The sequence below is a fragment of the Salvia hispanica genome, chromosome 6 (assembly GCF_023119035.1).
Source record: "Salvia hispanica cultivar TCC Black 2014 chromosome 6, UniMelb_Shisp_WGS_1.0, whole genome shotgun sequence".
NCBI lineage: Eukaryota > Viridiplantae > Streptophyta > Magnoliopsida > Lamiales > Lamiaceae > Salvia > Salvia hispanica.
The window spans coordinates 43,272,539-43,296,287 of NC_062970.1; the positions used below are offsets into that span (position 1 = coordinate 43,272,539).

At 39.9% G+C, this 23,749-nt stretch overlaps 4 protein-coding genes across 9 annotated transcripts; 1 reads left to right on the forward strand and 3 right to left on the reverse strand.

Annotated features, from left to right (window-relative positions):
- Nucleotides 1–5,280: 5,280 nt before the first annotated feature.
- LOC125194491 (GDSL esterase/lipase At5g45670-like) lies at nucleotides 5,281–7,138 on the reverse strand. The gene is made up of 4 exons (XM_048092737.1): nucleotides 6,870–7,138; nucleotides 6,650–6,774; nucleotides 6,314–6,559; nucleotides 5,281–5,885 (listed from the first exon to the last, which is right to left on the reverse strand). Exons 1-4 carry the CDS (start codon nucleotides 7,105–7,107, stop codon nucleotides 5,406–5,408), a joined length of 1,089 nt encoding a protein of 362 aa, XP_047948694.1. The 5' UTR covers nucleotides 7,108–7,138; the 3' UTR covers nucleotides 5,281–5,405.
- Nucleotides 7,139–8,041: 903 nt separating this feature from the next.
- On the forward strand, nucleotides 8,042–10,275 carry LOC125197498. Of its 3 annotated transcripts, none has more exons than XR_007172078.1 (5): nucleotides 8,042–8,761; nucleotides 8,900–9,003; nucleotides 9,514–9,647; nucleotides 10,044–10,106; nucleotides 10,215–10,275. XR_007172078.1 is itself a non-coding variant. In XM_048096253.1 (5 exons), exons 2-5 carry the CDS (start codon nucleotides 8,917–8,919, stop codon nucleotides 10,248–10,250), a joined length of 228 nt encoding a protein of 75 aa, XP_047952210.1. In that variant the 5' UTR covers nucleotides 8,042–8,761; nucleotides 8,900–8,916; the 3' UTR covers nucleotides 10,251–10,275. The 3 variants fall into 3 exon arrangements, 2 of the variants coding, with proteins under 2 accessions (XP_047952210.1, XP_047952209.1); XM_048096253.1 differs by lacking the exon at nucleotides 9,514–9,647 and adding an exon at nucleotides 9,472–9,513; XM_048096252.1 differs by lacking the exon at nucleotides 9,514–9,647 and adding an exon at nucleotides 9,472–9,513 and having other exon boundaries at nucleotides 8,042–8,672; nucleotides 10,055–10,106.
- An 8,415-nt stretch (nucleotides 10,276–18,690) lies between these two features.
- On the reverse strand, nucleotides 18,691–19,569 carry LOC125195403. The gene is made up of 2 exons (XM_048093553.1): nucleotides 19,132–19,569; nucleotides 18,691–19,053 (listed from the first exon to the last, which is right to left on the reverse strand). Exons 1-2 carry the CDS (start codon nucleotides 19,567–19,569, stop codon nucleotides 18,889–18,891), a joined length of 603 nt encoding a protein of 200 aa, XP_047949510.1. The 3' UTR covers nucleotides 18,691–18,888.
- A 1,819-nt stretch (nucleotides 19,570–21,388) lies between these two features.
- Nucleotides 21,389–23,749, reverse strand: LOC125192580. 4 transcript variants are annotated; one of them, XR_007171430.1, is made up of 3 exons: nucleotides 23,197–23,749; nucleotides 22,396–22,788; nucleotides 21,389–21,627 (listed from the first exon to the last, which is right to left on the reverse strand). XR_007171430.1 is itself a non-coding variant. In XM_048090196.1 (2 exons), exons 1-2 carry the CDS (start codon nucleotides 23,653–23,655, stop codon nucleotides 22,624–22,626), a joined length of 624 nt encoding a protein of 207 aa, XP_047946153.1. In that variant the 5' UTR covers nucleotides 23,656–23,749; the 3' UTR covers nucleotides 22,275–22,623. The 4 variants fall into 4 exon arrangements, 1 of the variants encoding a protein (XP_047946153.1); XR_007171431.1 differs by having other exon boundaries at nucleotides 21,389–21,719; XR_007171432.1 differs by having other exon boundaries at nucleotides 21,389–21,744.

The following is a 23,749-nucleotide window of genomic DNA, read 5'->3' on the forward strand; positions in this document are numbered from 1 at the left end:
GGCTCTGGTGTATTGAGCCTGGCAAGCAGAAAGTGATTATTAGTAGGGATGTGGTGTTCACTGAAACTCACGTGCCCTATCTGAAGAGTGACTCAACTCATAATAAAGATGACAGTGACTTCTTTAAGGTGGAGTCAAGTGGCCTATGTGTAGGTGGAGTTAGTGGCTCTGAGAGTGAGTCAGAGACTGAGGATGAAGGTGCTTCTAGTCAAGGTGGAGCTACATCTGAGACTACTAGGGAGTACCAGATTGCCAGAGACAAAGGCAAGAGAAATATGGGACCTCCTAAGAAATATTCTGATGAGGCTTATTATGCTTTATGTGCTGCTGAAAACATTGAGCTAACTGATCCTCTCACTTACAAGGAAGCTATGAGGAGTAAGGACAGAGAGAGATGGATAGAAGCTATGGATGATGAAATTGAGTCTTTACTCAAGAATAAAACATGGATTTTGGTGGATAAGGCTCAGCTAAAATCTGATGGGAAAGAAAGGAGATTAGTAAGCTGCAAGTGGGTGTTTAAAAGGAAGGTTGAAGCCACTAAAAAAGACAAAATTAAGTTCGAGGCTCGGTTGGTGGCTAGAGGATTTACACAGCAAGAGGGTGTGGACTTTAATGAGGTTAAGGAGCGGACCCACAAATGTCTGACGCGAGGGAGATGAAGTCTATTCGCCCCATGAATTTCAGAGTTTGGTTTGAATCAGAAAACCATGGTGGTACATTGTGATAGTAGCTCAGCTATGTGCTTGGCTAAACATCAGTATTTCCATGAGAGGAGCAAACACATAATTGTGAGACTACATTTCATTAGAGATGAAGTTGAGAAGGAAAGAGTGAAGGTGGTCAAGATTGACACCTTGCACAATCCAGCTGATATGCTCACTAAGTCCCTAGGTAGGGACAAGTTTGATCATTAACGAGGCTGATTAATGTTCTTCTGGGGCCTGAGTTGTGTACTCAGGTGGAGATTTGTTAGAATGAGTGCACACTCAGATTTTGGAAGGTTTAAAGAATGAAGCAGAATTCAAGAGTTAGAAACTAGCCGTTTGGAGTTAGTTAGTTTGTTAGAAAGTAGCCGTTGAGGCTCTCATTTCTTGTTTCTTGATTACATTAGTTAAGTGTGGAGTCTCACGGATCGGCGATAGCCCCAACTCCGCTCCCAGCTCCTCAAAAGAGAAAGTCTCGATGCCGGTGTACTGAGTCTCCGGAACAGTACTAGGGGAATCGTCGGCCAACAAATCTATATATGGGCGATAGACAGATTCCCTAGGCGTCCTCGGGCTCCTGTGCTGCATCGACCCACCCACCGCCATATTTGGCGGCGTACCGCCCATCCCCACTGCCCCGGGCATCATCCCACCCACCCCCGCCACAATTGACGGCATACCGCCCATCCCCGCTGCCCCTGGCAACATCCCACCCACCCCCGCCATATTTGACGGCGTACGCCCATCCCCGCTGCCCCGGGCATCAACCCACCTATTTGACTCATCCACTGGAACATATTGTAGAACATTTGGGGAGTCATCCCCGCCATCTGGGGATTCATCCCCGCAAATTGGGAATTCGTCCCCGCAAAGTTTCCCTCTGTTCCGGTGGGAATCGGGGGTGTGTTTCCTCCGCTCGTGGTGGGGGAATTCCTATTGTACTCCATTGTAGTATAAATGAAATTTGTAGATTTAGAGAGAGAAACTTGTCAACACAAGTGGTGTGAATGAAATGAAGTTCAACGAGCCCTATTTATAGAGTTTTTTTTTAAAAAAAGAAAAAAATATAAAAACCGGACGTCCGAACGGGACGTCCGTGTGTCGCCACAACGGCGGACGTCCGCCCGCCCATGGGGAGGACGGGCGAGCCCATGCGACGGGTGCGGGCGCCCTTCGGAGCCACTACGGCGGACGTCCAGTCAGACGTCGACGACTGATATACTTGGATTTTACATGGTTTTAGAGGGTGGTTATGTATGAATTTGATCATATTTTGTCTATTATTGGACATGTTTATATATACTTCTCTATTATATTGGTATGTTGACCATTTTGTTAAGAATGTGTAGAAAAAGGTACAAAATATGTGGATGTGCAGCAGCCTTGCTTTGAGACAATATTTACTGGAGATTTTGAAGTCCAATCAGCCCATAATGCATATCAATCTCTTCGTCTTCGAAAGATCTTCGCGTGGGTATCTTGCACGCCTCAATCGGAGGTAGAAGAAGTTATGGCCGTTACAAGAACACTGCGCTATTCAGAAACTTACACCCGGCCGGGTGAATTATTACACTGTAAATTCACCCGGCCGGGTACTGTAATTCTGCGGGAAATGGCCAGAAAGGGGTCGAAAATGACCACCCGGCCGGGTGAATTTTTCTCTTTATAATTCCACCCGGCCGGGTACTCTATTTTGGCGTATTCTTTTGGCAAAAACGCAATTTTTGATGCAAGATTAAAGGAAAAACACCTAGGGTTCACATCGATTCAACACCTACCGCCTCCAACACTCACACACACCCCCAAGAACACCTTTGAGAGAGGGAATTGAAGATTGACGACTTCCAATCGGAAGATTGAAGTTGCCATTCCATAGATTCGTTCCAAGGAATATCTTAATCTTTTCTACATGTATTTCATTGAATTCTTTGTTTCAAACATGGTTTTTGTGAAGAACATGAGTGGCTAAACACCTTTTTGTAGAATTCTTGGTGAAGATGCACTAATTTCATAGTTTTTATCCAATTAATTTTGCTCTTACCTTGCTCTTGTAGTTATTTGATTATTCTTGGGTTTATTCCTTTCAATTGCTTGATCACCACTTGATTGTGCAGGATTAATTAGATTAATCGGGAGATGAAATAATTAATGTGGAAATAGGAATAATTCACACCTTAATGCAATAAAACTCGGGAGAGTTGAGGTTTTGAGTGGGATCTTTGACCTAATCAAGCTTTCGGGAGTTAGGGGTTTTAGGATTAGAAGGGGACTTCAATCCTAGCACCTAATCTACAGGTTTCTCACCTCGGGAGGGGGTTTAATCTATAATTGTGGTCGACTTAGTAGCTCTAGAGACACCAAAAGGTAAGGCAATTTGATTGGATAAGAGCATGGAATTGTGCATCGGATCCTTGAGCTCTACAATTTTTCTCCATATTATCTTTTCACTCCGTGTTTACTTGTTTTTACTTGTTTATTTGCTTACTATATGCTTTTATTAGTGTTAGAAAACAACCAAACCTTTCATGATTCTCTAGATAGTAGTCAACATTTGTTCGTGGTAGTTAAGTTGATACGAATTTGTCTCTGTGGGATACGATACTCTTGCTTGCTAATTGCTACACTGGCCCCGTATACTTGCGGGTATCATTTGTGTTAAAATAAGTTGAGTCAGCGACGTCCTACCTGGACGTCCGCCATTGGAGACACTCTTAGGTTTACACTAAACTCAAATCAAGTTTTTCAAATTTTATGAGTAAGAAACACATAATATAGAGAATAATTTTTTAAGTTTAAGTTTAGTCTAAATGATTTAAGTAAAATTATATTTGATGTAACATTTATACTCATATTTGAGTTTAATATAAATGGTTAGATGCTCAAACCAAAATATTCAATGTTGTATATGATATGTAGCATTGCCCCACCGCCATCAAATAATCGCAATTGCTTACGTCCATATATAACTATTTAAAGTTCAAAGTACACTAGGACTTATCCTTGTCAATTAATGTCGTTAATTATTTTGTGAACTATTTATTAGTCATAGGTTAGTATGTACCACTACCTTCGTTAACTATTTACAGTCTCGTACTGACTCGATAGTATTTTTAAGAATTTGTTTGATTTTGTGTAGAAGCATAAAAAAATTAGTTAATAGAATATGGACCTCAGTTTTATATATGAATTGTTTTATAATATAACATGAGTATAATGAATTTGATGAATGCTTCGTCAACTTAGAATGAAAAAAAAGGTAAACTTAACTATAAATTGCGGACACTCCAAAATAACAAAAATGATACATTTTTGTACGAACGAGGAGAGTATTAGTTAATACAATTACTTTATCGTAATTAAAATATTAAAAAGATCGAGTAGCTAGGTTATGGTGCAGACCTATCTAGAATTTTGTGATACGGACGCAAACTTTCAATTGCAAATATTTGGTGGTAGTTAGTGCAAAATGTCATTTTTTAATATAAGAAGTAAACGTATATCATTTTTAAATTACTGAAAGATGAGATTGTAGAGACTTATTATTTTTAAATTTAATGTATAACATTTACATATCCCATTAATTAATTTGTAATTCTATGAACTTTGTAATTGAAAATACCTAAATCTAGTTTGTTTCTTGGATGTTTAAGAAAATATTGGACCCAGCCCATAAGATATGCATGTGCATTATCAAGCCCATGGTTGGACCTTTGCATATTATACGGATATGTGAAGACTATGTAAACAAGTCCATTCAACGCACATGTAATTTTTAGAAACTCAAAATCCCAAACCACGAAAATGGATCTCAAGAAATAAAATGAAAATTGAGTGGAGAAAGTTAGTGAAATTTGAGTGAAAATGAGTTAATGAAACATCTAGTCCAATACAAAAAATGATAAAAAAAAAAAAAAAAAAAAAAAAAAAAAAAAAAAAAAAAAAAACGAATGTGACATATTTTATGGAACGAATCAGGGGCGAAGCCAGAAATTTGTACGAGAGGGGGCAAAAGTATAAATATATATTGATAAATAAATAAACATAAAATGATAAAGATAATAAAATTATACTTCATCCGTTCTAATTAAGTTGAGTCACTTCTTTTCTGCATTGTTTTGAAAATAATTCGCAATGAAAAATCTTATTAAATCGCAACAGCCATTTCCACATAATTCATTTTTCTTTTGTTTCCTTCTCATTTTTCTCTATAAGTTCCAAAGCAGAGAAAGACTAACATTTAATTTTTCAATACTCAAATAACTTTTGATTTTCTCTCTAAAAACAACTAAGTATTATTAAATATTAATTAAAGTACATATTTGACTTTTCGTTTTTTTCAATGGGGCAACAAAGATTTTTCTAATAAAATATCACAGGGGCAAAGTTATTAATAATACACATATTATAATAATATATTGTATATATCTATGGATATATGAAAAGTAGAGGTGGGGCAATTGCCCCTTGTGTATATAGAGTAGATCCGCCCCTGGGACGAATGAAAACGAATTTAAGTAACAAATTTTTCGGAAAGTAGTACTCATGACTAGAATCAATATCATAACACAAAATAGAAACATAAAACCGTACAAAATTACATTTCGAGAGAGTAATTACCATTTACCAATATATATATATATATATTTCTATAAATTAACACACATTAGACAATTTGTATCCTTGATGTGTGGAATGGTATCAGAGCTGAGCCAAGCGGCTAATATCAAAGGGATGAGCATCCGACGCCCTCTCCGCCCGATACGCTCTTCTCCCGACAACAACATTCGCAGCTTCGGTCGGATGAAACGCGTCCCAAAACAAGTGCTCGTCTCTGTTCTGGCACGCCGGCTGCAGCGGCAGGCACGTTATCTGCCCGTTGTTCCTCCCCACCCCGCAACACCCAGCGTTCGTCACCGTAAACCCGAACTCCGAGGGGCTGTCGATCAGGTCCTGGAAAACGCCGTAGGCGTCCACGTAGATGAGCCTCGCGTCAGGGGTGTTGCCGTTGAACTCGTCGACCAGGCCTCTCAGCCTGCTGTTGAATATCTGGTTCGCGTTGTTGATCCTCGCCACGCATGTCCTCCCGTCCGGGCTGTTCTGCGCCAGCGCGTTCGGGCTGCACCCGATTTGGCCTACTCCGATCAGGACGAACTTCCTGGCTCCGAAGTTGTACAACATCTGATCCCGAAAAAAAAATTATATTTAATTGGAGCGTAACAAAATGGAAAGAATTTCGTATGCAGCAGTGGTTGAGTTTGAAGTATGTTCAAACATGTACACAGCCATTGGTGCAAAGATTTGTTAGGTCGATATCAAAGTAATCTCAGAATAGATCACTGAAAAGCTGCAAAAAGGTTCTCACACCAGAGAGGATAGTATTTTTTTCTAATCGAGTTAGACCAATCTTCCATCAACTGGATCAAATGTCAAGCTCAAATATACTGCTGAGTCAATCATTATATTTATTTTGGATCGGTTATATTGCTAAGTCAATTAAAATGTTACTAGTTCACAGTCGATGACCTACTCTGATACCGACCAGCTATTTAATGAAACATTTGTAAAACAAAATTTCTTGTTGTTACGGTGAATGAGGAGAAATATACCCTTAATTGCTCGGTGTACTGACGGATGAGTACGTCGGCGTACTGCTCCGGCGAATACTGGCGGCTGGTGCTATAATATTGAGGCATGAAGTAGTTGTTGAGGTAGTCATTGCTGCCTATACCGACGGAGTAGATACACTTGCTCAGGTAACTCGCGGCCGAGTCCTCATCCCCGAGTATGCCGACTACTTGCGACACCGTGTTCTTGTAGTTGTTTATTTGGCCTGTGAAGTCAATCCGAGCCCCCTATAATTCAAGGAAAGAAAAAATTAAACCACTCTGTTTTAGTCTACGAAATCTTGATGATGTAAGTACAAGATATGGATAGGTGGCTACTAGTTGCTGGCCGGTTTCTTGTCGTATTCCGGCGGCGGCTGAGGCGTAATTCACTCCCCTCAGTATCTGCTGGCCTCGTGCGGTGGCGTAAGGTGGAATGTAGTCATCAAACCCTAGCAGCTCAGCTGTAAAAATGAAACAAAATTAAGTAATTAGGAAGCTTAATTAAGTAATTAAGAGGTTAATTTAACTAAGTAATTACATGATCATGTGTACTTACCGATGACATCTATGGTAGTTTTGCCGTTGGAGAATCGGCCTGTGGGGCCGGCTGGGAAATCAATGCCGTAGGGTAAGTAGTTGGCCTTGGCCAAGGACTGAATGTTGTTGTTGTTTCCGTTGTCGACCAATGAGTCGCCAAATATGAAGTAACAAGGGACTTGGGGCTCCGCGGTCACGGCCAAGGCCATGGCCGCGACCGCGCAAAATGCCAACCATCTCTTAACCGTGCTTCCCATTATATATGTAGAGAGTAATTAATGGATGTAAAGAGAGTAATGCAATGCAAGGTCTGATGAGGAAATAAAGGCATCGAGGTATATATATATATAGTAGGTAGGAGAAAATAAGATTGTGAAATGTTGAAAGTTGACTTATGTTTACAAGTTAGCTATCATGCATAAGGAAATGGGAGTTAGATAGGTGCATTGATTTCACGCGGATATTATGTGAGACAGTTAGCATAAAATCAACTCTGACCGGTTCTACATTTCCATGACAATGCATTTTTATTTTGCAAACTTCTTTTTATCCAAATACTAGAGAGAAATGGATTGGTGCTAAGAAAATTGAAGTAAAAATTAGCAAGCTATTTGGATTAGCCGACAGTTCTAGGTGCCCTAATGTCTGTAGGGAAATTAATGGATGATTGACTATTATCCAATCTAAATTGGAGATGATCAGGAGAATATCTTCAATAAATCGATGATGTGACTCGGGTTATAACTACACAAAACGAAATTGTGAAGAAAAAAGTGCAATTATTTAGATAGCAAAAGTGCAATTAAGTAATGTACAGAAGGATATCAGCTGCTGAGCTCAAACGTGTATGGTTAGGTGAAGTGCAACTAAATACATTTAATTTTGAGACCAATTCACACATGTTATTGAACAGTACCACAAATGAAAAATTATTGTGGTGCTTAAGGGAGAGAGAAATTACTTCATTAGAGTACTTTATAAGTATTGCTTTTTTAACAATAAAGTTTAGACAGTTTCTGGTGAGAAAAATCTGGAAAATACTAAGAAAGTGAAATGATTATTACATTAGGAGCATCTTCAAGCGGAGAGGTCACTACAAAAAAAGCTTCCGTTTGCGACCAACTTTTTGCGAGCACACCACCGGTGCTCGCAAACTTTCGAGCATAATATAGCCTGCTCACAAAATTGCGAGCAAAATTGAAAGCAAAATCCCGAGCAAAAACGCAAACAATGACCAATTGAGAGTAAGGGGATAAAATGAGGAGTTTTGAGAGCACACATATAGTGCTCGCAAATTTGTGAGCAAACCGTGCTCGCGATCGTGACAAACGGTGCAGACAAATGCATGTGCTCGCAAGTTAGCTAGCAAAGTACCTCTGTTCGCAAATTTCCGAGCAAAAATAGGTGCTAGTTAAATACTACTTAATAACCTAATTCTTCTCATTTCCTCCATTCCCACACGCCCACCCTTACAGCCGTAGTTATAGCCCTTGCACTCCCTCTCCCTCTCTATCTCTAATTAACCATCAGTTCTCCCCTCTCCCTTCCTCTACACAACTTCAATGTCGCAGCCCTAGCTTTGCCGTCGCATTTCAGCCGCATGTCGCCGCAGTTCCGCCGCTGTCATTAACGATCACTCAAGCTGAGCGTAAATCTGATGATGATCGCCGGAGAAGCTCTGGAATCAAACATCACGATGATCGGACCGCTCGTTCTCCAAGCAATTGCTCATTGCATATCCCCTAATCGAATATATCGAAGGCGTGCATCCGCGATTTCACATCATCGCGGCTCCTTCTGCCGCTCTCATCGGAGATTCTCGGTAGCAATCCACTCGATTCCCCTCTGCTTGGCTTCGCCGAGAAATTGATAAAATTTTTATGGAATTTCGTTTTCTGGAATGATTCGTCGGTACTTCTATAACCCTCTCTAATTGTTATCTTCAATAATTCTCTGTAAATCAATGGAATGAATTTAATTGTTTAGATTCTCTTGTTTCATGACTCTCGCTTCAAAAAATTTATCGATTATTGCTGGATAAAATTGTAGAATTTACTATCACGAAAATGGGGAAAAATCAAGCCTACAAAGCGATGCAAAGATCTCGGTTTGGCTCGAGCTCCGCCGCGCCGGATGAGGTCGAAGATAGCATGGTTCGTACCCTTCCAAACTCTGTATTTAGTGCGTAGTCTGATTTTTTTCTTATTAGATGTTGATTTGAGAAAGTTTGTTGATGGAGATGCTAACAGCATGATAATTTGTGATATAATTAATGAATTAACTAAATCATACTTAAAAATGAATTAATAAATTGACTTCGAAGGATTTAGGATGACAATGTGTAGTTAAACTTGCTGAAAAGTGTTGTAGAACTGAAATTTGTTGGACTAATTAGTACTATTTAATTTTAAGAACTTAGCAGACTTGATAGTAAATCATGTGCTTCTGGTTAACAAGAGTTTGGCTGCTCTGTTCTATTTTTTTCCCCTGATCTGTTGGATGCCTAGTTATACAATTAATATCATAAACAACCCTGCTCAATAAGTGCGTACATGATGGAGATGGTCTCTGAAGATTTTATTGTGGTGTGTTGGTGTTTCTTGGTAAACTATTGCATCCAGGTTTCTCTGCCGGGACTTACTAATACAGACATCTTGTTCCAGGTGAGACATGTCTACATATTCAATATCTCCTCAAATTGTGGTGTTAAAGAAGGCAGTTGGGCAGAGATTTGCTGTAATCCAAATCGACTGTCAACAGTCAATAATTTCTTACCTTTTAGTAATTTTGGCTAAAGGTGACACTGGATGTTTTAGACATGAGAATCTAAGGCCATTTTTATATCATGTTTGTCGCTGTTTATCGACGAGTATATATCCTATAGCAAAGGAAATCACAACTTAAACTGATCTGCACTTTCTTTCATTTTTCCCCTTTTCTTGAAACTGACAAAAGTTAAGTTCAAAGTAACACCAATTATTCAACTAGGCCTCTGGATGGAAAGAGAATTGTTGGGTCTTCGTTTGTAAGCTCTGGAAACAGTGCTACTAAGAATCTTGATGAATAGAACCGTTATACCTAAAGAAATTTTGTGGTGTGCTTCAATCAGCTGAAGGGGGGATATATTATCTCTCCGCATAACTTTACTACTCGAGGAATTTGGTATAGATTAACTTTTGGTTTTTGGATGTAGGCACTTTGCAGAACTTTGGAGTTATGGGATCAGATGCAGAAGGGTTACAAAAGAACATGTTTGGTAAGTGATTGCAAGACTTCTGTTAATTAATTGTTGAGGTTATGCTATATTATTGTGTTATTGTAATGTGAATGCAACTCAGAATAATTCACATTTCATGGAGTATAGGTGTGGGATCATGTTAGGATGCAAGAGCTGTGCTGATCCACAAGGATTTCGCTATGTGAAGGTAAATCCCCCTTATGTATATCCGGATTCATTTGTTTATTGTGAAGTATTTGGCTTTACTGTCTTAAGTTATAATAAATGTTGATGTTCATTATTCTAATGTCCGATGTGCAAGAAGGCACACAGAGAAGATGCACTTCTTGTTTTGCATATGTTTGTAGTACATATATTAGAAGAAAATATAGGATTCTCACTTAATTATCTAAATGGTATTAGAACTAGGTCTACATACAAGAGATATAGAGTCGGTTTACTTAGAAAAGAAGTAAAGAAAATAAAAGGGTGGTTATGAATGAGATTTTCCCTAAACTCATTTTTTTTATGAAATGTGGGCCTCTCATTTCTCATCCCAAAAATATGATCGGCCCAACTAAGTGCCAATATTTTCGATTTTATATAATTTTTTAGTTTTGTTACTTTTTTATTGTCATTATGATTTTTTATTTAATAAATTGTCCAAATAATAAATTAAAAAATATATATATTAGAATTGCTGATGAATACAAATGGCCAAAAACCTGCTAGCACAATAGAGGTGCTAGCAAACTTGCGAGCATAATAGAGTTGCTAGCAAACTTGCGAGCACATATATAGCTTGGTCAACTTCTCCTATTAGCGAGCAACTAGAGTTGCTAGCAAATTTGCGAGCACATATATAGCTTGGTCAACTTCTCCTATTAGCGAGCAAAAAGGTGCTAGCAAAATAACTTTTGCTCGCAAAATGGTCGCAAATTTGCTACAAGCGCTATAGCTAGCACAATTAGTGCTCGCAGTGTGCTAGCAAATCGGGTTGTTGCGAGCACTTTATTACCTTTTTGCGAGCACAATGGTGCTAGCAAATCACCTCCTTTTTTGTAGTGGGTAAATGGAGAGGTACCATATTTACTTTTTCTTTATGAAAAATCATTCTCCAAGGGAAGAGGTATTTGAGAATGTATTGTACATTTTCTTATTTTGAAAGTGTATCTTTACCTCTCAATCCATGGAGAAGTAAAATCTAATAACTTTCATATTTGCTTTCTTTTCATAAAAAATCATTCTCCAAAGAGGGAAGGTATTTGAGAAGGTATTAATACTTTATGTGTCTTTTAATGCTTTTGTACTACTATTTTATTATTTTTAAATGATATACCTTTCCATATACCTTTTATCCTTAGAGTTGATTGATTTTTAGAAAGGTATAAACATGATATACCATTTTCATTTACCTTCTCCCATTGGGGTTGCTATAACATACAGAAGACCAGCCAAGATTTCAAGATTCACTTTTAAATAGAGAAATCTATCTGGAAACAAATTAATGTATTATGCCATAATCAATGGCATTTATTTGTACACTTGTGCCTCTGTCTGAATTAATTAGGCAGTTGAAGAAAACACCACACTTGGATTGGATATGACTTGTACCCACGACTTTGATCCATAGCCGACGTTGCCAACTCTCAACAAACAGGCCCGGGCTCTTAGTGATATGGGCAGCTGGTAAGCACAGTCGGGATTCAAACGAGAGCTTTCGTCAGCTTGATCCTTCTTCTGGCAACTTCTCCTTCATCTGGACTGCGAAAATCGACAAAGAGTTGGTTTAAAATGAGTCTTTATGTAAACTATAATCTATTATCTATATTAAAATAACATCAAGTTAGTAAGACTAGAAAAAAGCAGAGAGGCATTCATTCAAAAGAAAAACTAATGGAGCAAGGTTAGGCTAGCTAGCAATATCTTCATTGTCCACTAAACATGTGGAGCAAATCTTCATAACCACAAGAGAACAAACTTAGTAGTGACATGGATCCTTAGACAAGCTCTATTTCAATTAGAGTGTCTCCTGGCTGACGTCGCGGTAGGACGTCGCCGACGTCCGACCGGACGTCCGCTGTAGTGGGTGGGAAGGGCGCCCACGCCCGTCCCGAGTGCCCGTCGGATGGCCTCGCCCCTCGCACCGACGTCCGACCGGACGTCCGCCACTGTGGCGAAGGTCGGACGTCCGCAATTTTTACGTTTAAAAAATATTTTAAAAAAAAAAAAAAAAAAAAAAAAAAAAACTCTATAAATAGGGCTCCCCCAACTTCATTTCATTCACACCACTTGTATTGACAAGTTTCTCTCTCTAACCTCTTTTTTCAATTATATCTATAATGGCGAATAGTCGTGCGGGTGGTGCCAAAGAAGTCCTACTTTGCGAGCCGGTAGGAGGCAGCGCGCAAGGATATTGAGCGCGCATTTGGTGTGCTCCAGAATCGATGGGGGTTGGTGAGGGGTCCGGCACGGCAGTGGTATATTCCCAACATCGGCGACGTCATGTACGCGTGTATCATTTTGCACAACATGATTGTCGAAAGTGAAGGGGACGAACTGACTCAGTGGACCAACGAAGATGATACGGGTGTCGGTCCAAGCTACGGCGTGGCCACCGCGAATGTGAACATTGGGGTACCTCATGGAGAGGTTGAGCGGTTGCGCGCATTTGCCGACATGCGGCAAAGAAATGTCCATATTCGACTTCAGGAGGATATCATCGAAGAGGTTTGGACGCGGAGGGGTGGACGTTGATGTGGTTGTTTTTTTTTCTATCTACTATGTAATTTTTTTTTTCGAATGATGTATGTTTTTTTTAATGAAATATTCGTATTTCCTGTTCGTATTCGTGTCAAATTTTAATCCCGTAAATTTTAATTTGAATTGTGAATTAATTTAATTGTGGGAGGGCTAATAGAAGTCCTAGTGCAGTGGGAAGGGCTAGTGCTGACGTGACAGACAGTTTTTGTGGGAAAGGCTAGTGGAGGTCCTAATGGAAGGGGTGCCACCGGAGACACTCTTAAGGTACATCAACAGCAAACTAGTGCTACAAGAAAAACATCATAATAGGTTACAAGTAATTAGTTCAATGTAAACATACATCAATATGGCAAAACTTGTCATCCAGCCTTGACAGGAAAAAACCATAAAAGGAAAAACATTGCATTCTTAAAAAAAACACCCCCTTCACCAGTAGAAACATGGAGCACTTCAAAAGCAAAGGCAAAACAACCACCGGAGACTGAACTTTCTTCTCCATTGTCAGCAAAACTATAGCTACTGGTCTTGTAAAAAAGTCATCCTCAAAGCATCACCTTCTCGGGAGCAGCAGTAGGGATGAACACAGATGCAATGTCCTTGATGCATTGCATCAAATTCTTAAGGTCATTAGAGCCCAACTCAATGCAGTCCCTAAGCAGATCACCATCCACCACTTCTTTTTGAAGGCTCAGCACTAAATCCCGCAATGGCCCCTGCAATAACCACCCAACATCATGATCATCAATATGATAAATTGAACTCATACTCTACAATAATAGTTGGAAAATTGAAATTCTATTCATGTTTCAGATTATTCACCAAGATGCTATTAGGTTGTCATGATTACTTGTGATTAAAGGTCATAACTACTCTAATTTCATGTTGGTTTTGGCCCTTGACTATGCATCATGACCCATTATATCTTATGATTAACTATCTCACAGTCACCCATATACATAATTTAATTCTAGACAAACTCTATGTTACTTATCTCATATTATATCTCCCTATTATCTTGCCTAATAAAACATTAACAAAACAATTAAGTAGAAAAGGTACTCCATTGAAAAAATAAAAAAGGCTTCTCTTTTATACAGCCAATAGATTACATTGATAATCACAAGCCAAGCCCAAATCAAGCATACTCATATATGCAAAATTGAAACTTTGCGCAGTAATAAAAACATTTAGTATAAATAGCGTAAATTCAATAGAGAAAAAAGAAGGGATAAACATACAGATCGATGGAAGATATTGAGCAGACGAGTGAAGATGGAGTTGGAAACTCCACCAGCCAAATATCTCAAATATTAGTATTTGATTATATTTATAATTGAGTTTAAGCATATATCTCAAATTTATCATTATTAAATATTTTACATTTAATGAATATAACTAATTTTCATCATTATTTATGGGATTGATCGCATGCTAATCCTATCGATAGCAACCCGATTAACCCGATGGGCTAGCCCGAAACCCGAGCTTTTAGGGTTAGGGTTGAACTTTTATAACCCGAAAGAAATCACAACCCGACTAGCCCGCACCCGATTAACCCGCAACCCGAATAGGGTTGGCCCGAAACCCGACGGGCCGACCCGATTGACATCCCTAAGTACAAGTAGTATATTTAATAATTTCTGATATATTCAATTTTGTTTGTATATTTAATACTTTCTCCGTCCCATTAATTATAAAACATTTGCTTTTTGACACGTTTTATATAATGTTTTGTTGTGAATTACTCCCTCCGTCTCAGTTTTATAGTCATATTTTGCCGTAAAAGTCTGTTCCACATTTATAGTCACATTTAGAATTTTCCATATTTGGACATAAAATTTTACCCCATTATTCACTAAAATTACACTCAAATGTCATTATCAACATCAAAATAAACCAAAACAAAAATAAAAATAAAAAACCGTAAAGTCAACAAGGGACCCACCTTCAACCAACTCATTTCATTTATTACACACTCATTCATCTCACTTAATTTATTACACACTCATTCATCTCACTTCATTTATTACACACTCCACCATCTCACTTCATTTATTACACGCTTCACCATCTCACTTCATTAATTTGAGACTCCACCAATTCCTTAAAACTCGTGCTCTAACTAAATGTGACTATAAATGTGGGACGGAGGGAGTAATGAATAGAGAATAAAGTAAGAGAGAGAAAAAGTAGAGAGACTGTTATTTCTATTTTAGAAAACGTTTCATTTTTAATGAAGGGACATAGTATTTTACAATTTATTTCAAGACCTTGTGTGAAAACAGTACTCTCTCTGTCCATCAATATAAGGAGAGTTTTGATTCGACACATGTTTTAAGAAATATACTAGAAAATTGATTGTAAAAATTAGTAAAATATGAGTCCTACTTTTGTAAATTAATTTTATAATAAAATGTGAGTGTAAAATCCATTATTAAAAATAGTAAAAATCAAATAGAAAGTGTATTGATAGAAGAACGAAAATAGCAAAATAGAAAATTTATTGATTAATTGATAGAGTGATAGGCTATATTTGAATAGGCGTTAGAGCTTAAATATTATCAACCCAATTCATTGTAAAAGTTTCATCAAAAGATGGGCTCATGCACCCAATGGAAGCGAAGCAAAATATTAGTGATATCTTCATTGCCACGAGTTTTTACAACAAAACTTTAGTAAAATGGAAAGGCATACGAAACAATAAATTCGTTGTGATTCCTAATGCAAGCTTATTCCAGGGAAGTCAGTCCATTGCCAAGACCCACTTAAGAAACACAAAAACAAGTGAGACATCTTAGTATTGATTCATATCCGTATTGTTGTTTGTTAGAAGCGCAGGCAGGGCGCACCTGGGCAACAACATCTGGTCGCACTATCCAACTGTTAACCTATAGCACAACAGAGGAACACTTGATAGACAAATTGTTACTATAAGATTTAGTCTAGGATCGAATCATGGAGCATAAGATTTTCTAAAATTTGTTAAAAGCATCTCCAATGGTACTTCGGCCAGAAATCGGCCAGCAGTTTCTCCCCCTGCCATGTCAGCAGCACTAAAAATCCACCTGCCACATCAGATTTAGGCCAGCCATAGGCCAGCCGCAATAAAAATAATTAAAAAACAACTACATTTACGGAATTAAAATTACGATTAAATTACGGAATTAAATTTACGAGAAAATTCATTAATTGCATTTAAAAAAGGTACATAGATAAAAAAAAATTACATTTAAAAAGGTACATAATAAAGAAAAAAAACTATCGCCGTGCAATCCTCCGTGCCCACAACTCTTCAATTATATCCTTTTGGAGTTGAATATGAGCATCCACTTGGCGCATGTTGGCAAATTCCTTGAGGCGGCCGGCTTCATCGAGAGGTACCCCACGTCGTACACTAGGGGTGGCCGTTCCGTGGCTTGGACCGGTTTCATCATCATTGGCCCAACTAGTCAGTTGTACGCCTTCGTCTTCGACGATCATGTTGTGCGGGATAATGCAGGCGTACATTATCTCGGGAAACGCATCCGACATCCCACAAACGCGTTGGACCCTTAATTGCCGCCCATCGAGACCGGAGCACACCAAATGCGCGCTCCACGTCCTTGCGCGCCGACTCCTGTCGTTCCGCAAAGTAGGCCTTCCTTTCATCACTTGTTTGTCTCGGATCGTCTTCACAAAGACCGGCCACCGAGGGTATATCTCATCCGCCAAGTAGTAGCCCATATCATGCCGGTTGCCGTTGGCCACAAATGAGACGGCTGGACCGACGCCCTGGCACTTCTCGTTGAAGAGGGGAGACGAGTTCAGGACGTTGAGGTCGTTGTTCGACCCGGCTACCCCAAAATACGCATGCCAGATCCACAGCCGGTAATCAGCTACGGCCTCGAGGATTATCGTGGGATTCTTTGACTTGTAGCCGGTCGTGTAGGCCCCCTTCCAGGCAGTCGGACAGTTCTTCCACTCCCAATGCATACAATCTATGTTTGCCTAACATCCCGGGGAACCCATGCTTCTCCCCGTGCATCTGCATCAAATTCTGACAATCTTCGGGAGTAGGGCTTCGAAGATACTGCTCACCGAAAATGTTTATCACGCCCCCACAGAAATCCTTCAGACATTCCAGGGCCGTCGACTCACCGATGTGGAGGTACTCATCCCACATGTCCGCCGCGCCTCCGTAGGCCAACTGCCCGATTGCCGCCGTGCACTTTTGAATAGGTGTGTGGCCGGGTCTGCCAGCCGCATCGTACCTAAAGCGGAAACACAGATATCGACGCTCTAATGCGCCAACGATGCGCATAAACAACTCCCTGCGCATTCTAAAACGCCGCCGGAACATGTTGGCGGGAAACCGCGGGTTCTCTCGAAAAGTAGTCGTCGTACAACCGCTGATGTGCAGCGGCGTGATCCCGATCAATCACTTCTCGGCGGTGGATAACCCGTGGAGGGCGAGGTATCGCCTGCTGTTCCACCCTACGCATGTACCGCTCCATCTCGCGGTTCATGTAGGCATTCATAGCCTCGTTCATCCTCCGTTCATACTCCTCAAGCATCCCCACCACTACCACCACTACCACCCGCGTTACTCATCGCTCGATGAAGCTCTTGTACAGAAAGTTAGAGAGAGAGAAAACTCGTTAAAACAAGTGGTGCAAATGAAAATGAAACTAAAATCGCGTTTATATAGGTTTTTTTTCAAAAAAAAAAGAATATTCGGCGCTGGCCGATCGGGCCGCCACAATGGCGGCCAGCGCATCGGCCAGCGCCCATCAATCGGCCAGCCCACGCCGGTCCGCTCGCCGATTAGCCACTCGCCGCTTCCAATGGTTCGGCTAGCCGATCGGCCAGCGCGAAAAATCGACTAGCCGGTTGCTAGCCGACCATTGGAGATGCTCTAAGGCTATTAATTCCTAATTTATCATAAGACAATTAATTGGAGGTGTAAAAAATATAATCGTTAGTTTCAAAATGCACCAATAGTTTAGTTTCAAAAGGCAGATGAATTAATTAGTGGACAAAGGCTATCAACCAGGTTGGCACATTAACAACTTGTACTCCCTCCGTCCCGGCTAAAATGACACATTCATTAGCCGGCACGGGGTTTTAGGAATAATTGGTTAATATGTTTAATTGAAGAGAGAAAAGGTGGGTGGAAGTATTAAAATAGAAAGAGAAAGAAATATGAATATTTTAATAGAGGTGAGAAAAGTGGTTGAGTGTATTAATTGAAGAGAGAAAGTTTCCAAAAAAAAGAAATGTGTCATTTTAGTTGGAACAAACTAAAAAGGAAAACGTGTCACCTTAAGTGGCACGGAGGGAGTACTAAATAACAACAAATATGAATCCATCTTCTTTCTTTCTTTCTATGCGCACCCTGCTCGCCCCAGCCACCTCCGGGCAGCAGCAGCCATGCCTCGTGCCACTGATTTACACAGGGACGGATCCAATTCATAATGAGAAGGGGCAAATGCCCCACCTCAATTTTCGATAATGTAGATTTATATAGCAAATTATATTAATTTATTAACTAAGCACTAAATTGCTCCTCCATGTATTATAATAAAAAAGGTAATTGCCCCATCTAATAAGATAAAATGCTGCTAGAATCCATGATAATAGAAAAGATGGATAAAATACTTTCTTTTCCTTAGAGAATATAGAACATGCAGAAAAAACCCAAGGGTTTGCAGCAGTCCACAAACAAAAATTAGAGCTTTTCTAAAGAAAAATTTGAATGTTTATACTTTTGCCCCTTCTACTATAATTTTCTGGCTCCTTCCCTGGATTTACACAAGTTATAACTAACTTAACTTCACTTTCATGGTGATTCCTCATGCAAGCTCTATTTCAGAGAAGTCCATTGTCAAGAAAACATATGATTAATAACTTGATGAAACACAAAAAACAAGTTATACTAAGTTCATAGGAAACATAAATGGAAAAATATCTATCTCATCCAGCCTCCCTCAGTCCCAGAAAGGAAAAAACCAGGACATACAAATTACGCGAAAACACCCTTCATCGGTCAAAAGCAAACACAAAACTAGCAAAGCATCTTTTACAGTTCATCTTTGGGAGCAGTAGGGAAGAACATGGATGCAATGCCCTTGATGATTTGCATCAAACTCTTAAGATCACCCGCCCCCAACTCCAAACAGTCCCTAAGCAGATCACCCTCCAACACTTCTTCCTGAAGGCTCACCACAAAATCCTGCATTGGCCCCTGCAATTCAATCCATGCCAAATTTGGAATCATATTCATTTCGAGTAGGAAAAGTGAATTTAACAACAGCAAACATACAGATCGACTGAAAATTTTGAGGAGTCGAGCGAAGAGCGACTTCGAAACGGTAAGGGCCTTTTCGTAAATTCGACCAGCCCAGGCGACGGTCTCCGGCTCGGACCGAACCCGGATCAATTCGCCCAAAACCCGTAACAACTCTTTCAAATCGGATGCTACGCCGCCGAGGTCGCGAACGACGTCGCTCCACGCGTAATTCTTCATGAAATCGCGTCCGACTTTCCAAGCGTACTTGTAGAGGCGCAGGCCGCCGGCCTCGAAGTTGCGGGCCGCCCCCTCGGTGTCGCCGCGGGCGGATCGAACGGAGGCGACGCGGGAGATGAGGGAGTGGGAGAGGGAAACGAGGCTGAAATAGTTTAAGAGGAAGAAGGAGTGAGAGAGATTGGATGAGAGTAAGAGGAGGGAGATGAAGAGAAGAGACTTTGGAGAGGCCGCCATTAGTGAGTTTTGAGCACCGGAAAAATTGGTGAGTTTATGTAAAAAAAAGCAGAAGGGCTGTTTGGTTGTTTAAATTGATTAAGAGACATTCATTTTCGCGCCATCCCAATGTCGGCGGCACGGGAAACTACGCATATCAAGTATCAACACACTGTTCGTGTGTTATTGTTCATTATCAAGCGCGCGTTATATTCTTTCAATTAATTACTTCCGTTCATTTGTTTATGCCAAAAACTTTTCAACTTCCGCCTAAATAATTATAGGTTCAAGCAATATATCATCATTGCTTCAATAGGAGTATTATCTAGCCAATCTCATTGTAGAACTTTCATCAAAAGGTGGTCTCCAACAGGCAACAAAGTTATATAGTGAATTTAATGATTAAACACATTACTTAATATTAGAAATATCAAAGTAAAATTTAATGAAAAAATTTGGTTGTCAATGGTGATATTTTTCAACAAAATGAGGGGTAATTACAATTTACGTACAAAATGTTTCATCAATATTTCAATTGAGTATAAAATGTTTTAAGTTAGCAAAGTACTCCCTCCGTCCCTTATTAGGAGTCACTCTTTGACCGGACACGAGTTTTAAGAAATGTAAAGAAAAGTTGGTTGAAAAAGTTAGTGGAATGTGGGACCTATTTTTTTTATATTGGTTTTATAATAAAATGTGAGTTAATTGAGTTAGTGGAATGTGAGACCTACTTACTATTTATGGTAAAAATTCTTCATTCTCTCCATTTTCAATCTCTTCTCCCATCTTCAATCTTCATCAATCTTCCAAAAATTATGAGCTTTTGGAAGAAAAATTCCCGCTCGGGTAAGGGTAAGGGTAAGGGAAAGAGTCGAGTTCACAAATTCCCAACACGGATGAAGCAAACGAAGTGGATGCACCGTGTGGCGATGGGTTCTCCGCCAACTTCCATACGCGGTCCGTCTCTTGCAGATTCCTCCGCGCGGAGACTTTCTCCGTACTTCAACTCCGCTGCGGAACGCCCTCTCCACCCGACGATGTGTATCGGCCGCCGACACCCCGGATCAACCCACAGAGACCAAGCCGCGGACACCGAGCGCGGAGGACTTCGAGGTGGAAGAAACGCCCACCGAGCCGCCTTCTAGGAGCGGAGGGGGAAGGCGCCGGCGTCGTCGGCGCGCGATCGTACGGTTCCGATGAGAGGCGAAGCGGGTAAGGACTACTTACACTCGCAAGAGTCCGAGCCGATAGGGAGTTAGGGAGAAATAAGGGAGAAATAAGGGAGTGCCATTGGGAGTGCTCTAACAAATGTTAGTGATTTTTAGACGGAATGTACTAATTTGAAACACTAATCAAACACTAATTTAAAACATTTTGTACTCAATTGAAACATTGGAGAAACATTTTGTATGTAAGGTGTAATTACCCCACAAAATGAACGTCGTTGTCTTTGACATTGTTTAACTTGTCAACTTGGGAACTTTATTTTGTACTCCATTAGTTTCAAATTTTTATGAATTCATAAAAAATGGTAATGCTAAAACTTTAGTGAAACAATGGTTGGAGGCATTGGGCAAAAGCTAAGAAGTTACTAAGGGAAGTAGCTGCATGAGCGCTCTCGATGAACTCGGTATTTGAGTGATACTCCATCAGACTAATTTGCTTAGTGTTTTCGAAAAACTCAGCTGATCAAACTCAAACATATTGCATATGAATTAGGTGAAGTGCAATTTCCACATTTATTTTGAGACCAATTCACACAGATATCACTTCAACATTTATAGGATTCATCTTGCTTTTTTAGCACTAAACAGTTCCTCCTCGTGAGCAAAATATGGAATATTCAATGACAGTGAAATGATCATTACACTAACATTCAGAATATCCGACAAGCTTTCAAAAAGCGATTTACATAGAGAAATCTATTCAGAACAACTTGATGTATTTTGCACAGAGCAATCTGTATAGAAACAAACAGGCACCCAGCTCTTAGCAAATATGGGCAGCTGGTAAGCATTGTCGGGATTCAAAGAGTATACGCTGTGTTCACTCATTCAGCCATCTTCTTCTTCATCTGGACTGCGAAAAATCAACACAGTTGATTTGATATGAAATGCCATTAGTAATCAACACCATGTACTCCAAAAATCCAGTGAATGAGCAGAGTGCAGCTGTTGAAGGACAAACACAATCAACCTGTTGAAGTGGAGTGCAGCTCTACGGACATTAGCTTGCAAAAAGCGCAGAATTCTATGACTCGGGTGAAGTGAAGAATGTACAAATAAGCTTGATGATGATAAGGATAATCTATGTCTGGTCTAGGTCACACTTATTGAAGATTTAAAAATTTAAAAGTCTTTAGTTGTTTAGGGGGGTATTCCTTGAGACATCTCAGAAAAACTTAGCTAGTTAGCAAAGTTATGGTAATATTAGCATTTAAAATTGCATTTCCAAAATATCCAGGAAGTGGCTCATTCTCAAGGTCTCAACAAGCCACTTAATTTCACCAATTTACGTATACCTATATCTTTACGAACATCATGAGGAACGGTCAAGAAACTTAGGAGTTCAGTCCTAAGTATTAGAATAACATACAAGTAATAACATGGAAAGACATTCCAGACAATAAATTCATGGTGATTCCTTGCACAAAACTCTATTTCAGGGAAGTGTCCATTCTCAAGAAACATAAATGATGGATTAAATAATAACTTAAGAAACATAAATAAAGATGAGAAAACTTAGTTATATTGATTTGTATAAGCCGACAAAGTACATCAACAACAAACCGGGGCTACAAGAAAACTACATAAAAGGTTACAAGTAATTAGTTCAAAGAAAACATACTTCGATTCTGCAAAACTTGTCATCCAGTCTCCCTGTGTTCCAGACAGGCAAAAACCAGAAGGTTATACAGTGATGAAGGGGAAACACTGCATTCTACAAAACATCCTTCACTAGTCAAATCATTCTTCAAAAGCCTAAAACCACCAGAAACCAAACTTTCTTCTCCACCGAAGACTGCAAAATCCAATGTTCCGCAAAACTTTCGCTAAGCATCACCCACAGCATCTTTTACAGTTCATTCCTAGGAGCAGCAGGGAAATATTGGAGTGCAATGCCCTTCACAATCTGTACCAAACCCTTAAGGTCGCCCGCGCCTAACTCAATGCAGTCCCTAAGCAGATCACCCTCCACCACTTCTTTCTGAAGGCTCAGCACTATATCCCGTAACGGCCCCTGCAGTTACCATCCACATCATGATCATTAGTATGACAAATTGAACTCATATTCCAGAATATTAGTTGGAAAATTGAAATTCTATTCATGTTTCATATATTATTCAACAAAGAGAAACATTAACAAAACAAATGAACATGAAAAGACTTCTCTTTTATACAACCAACACACCACATTGATCATCAATTGTCACTACCACACAAACAGAGCTAAAATCAAGCATATCCATTCATCAATTTCATCTGCATTCAGCATTAACACTCTTTCCTATCCAATAAAATTTCATCTTCGCAATATTGAAAACAAAAACATGCATAATATCTTTCCAATCCCAATATCACAAAAATATATCGAAAATATGATGATTTAACAGAGAAAGGATAAAAAACTAAAAAACAAAAAACATACAGATCGACGGAAGACGTTGAGCAGTCGATTGAAGATCGACTTCGAAACCCTAAGGGCGTTTTTGTAATTTCGACCAGCCCAGGCGAGCCTCTCCGCATCGGAGGGAATCCGACTCAATTCGCTCAAAATCCCTAACAATTCATTCAAATCGGACACTACGCCGCCAATGTCACGAAACGACGCCGCGTCGCTCCACGCGTAATTCTTCAGAAAATCCCATCCAAAGCTCCATGCAGACTTGTACAATCCCAGGCCACCGGGCTCGAAGGTGCGGGCCAGAGCCCGGGCCCGGGCCGCCCCCTCGACATCGCCGCGGGCGGTTCGTTGGGCGGCGACGCGGGAGAGGAGGGAGTGGGAGAGGGAGAATAGGTTGTAATAGTTGGAGAAGAAGGAGTGGGAGAGATTAGATGAGAGTAGCAAGAGGGAAAGGAAGAGAATAGACTTTGGAGTTGCCGGCATTAGATTCTAGCGGCGGCGGCGGCGGCGGCGGCGGAGAATTGTTTTTGACTAGCCACCGATAAAATAGAAGGGCTGTTTTAATTTTCTATTGTGT

What these genes read in the sequence shown, in the direction of transcription:
- LOC125192580 (XM_048090196.1), bottom strand. Translation starts at nt 23,655, where the DNA reads ATGCCGGCAACTCCAAAGTCTATTCTCTTCCTTTCCCTCTTGCTACTC. An exon ending in TCAACGTCTTCCGTCGATCT is followed by an intron (nt 22,789 to 23,196) that starts GTATGTTTTTTG and finishes TGGTAACTGCAG; the next exon opens with GGGCCGTTACGGGATATAGT.
- LOC125195403 (XM_048093553.1), bottom strand. Translation starts at nt 19,569, where the DNA reads ATGGCGGCCTCTCCAAAGTCTCTTCTCTTCATCTCCCTCCTCTTACTC. An exon ending in TCAAAATTTTCAGTCGATCT is followed by an intron (nt 19,054 to 19,131) that starts GTATGTTTGCTG and finishes ATTGAATTGCAG; the next exon opens with GGGCCAATGCAGGATTTTGT.
- LOC125197498 (XM_048096252.1), top strand. Translation starts at nt 8,508, where the DNA reads ATGATGATCGCCGGAGAAGCTCTGGAATCAAACATCACGATGATCGGA. An exon ending in ATACAGACATCTTGTTCCAG is followed by an intron (nt 9,514 to 10,054) that starts GTGAGACATGTC and finishes GGCACTTTGCAG; the next exon opens with AACTTTGGAGTTATGGGATC. An exon ending in GTTACAAAAGAACATGTTTG is followed by an intron (nt 10,107 to 10,214) that starts GTAAGTGATTGC and finishes CATGGAGTATAG; the next exon opens with GTGTGGGATCATGTTAGGAT.
- LOC125194491 (XM_048092737.1), bottom strand. Translation starts at nt 7,107, where the DNA reads ATGGGAAGCACGGTTAAGAGATGGTTGGCATTTTGCGCGGTCGCGGCC. An exon ending in AACTACCATAGATGTCATCG is followed by an intron (nt 6,775 to 6,869) that starts GTAAGTACACAT and finishes TCATTTTTACAG; the next exon opens with CTGAGCTGCTAGGGTTTGAT. An exon ending in AGTACACCGAGCAATTAAGG is followed by an intron (nt 5,886 to 6,313) that starts GTATATTTCTCC and finishes TTTCGGGATCAG; the next exon opens with ATGTTGTACAACTTCGGAGC.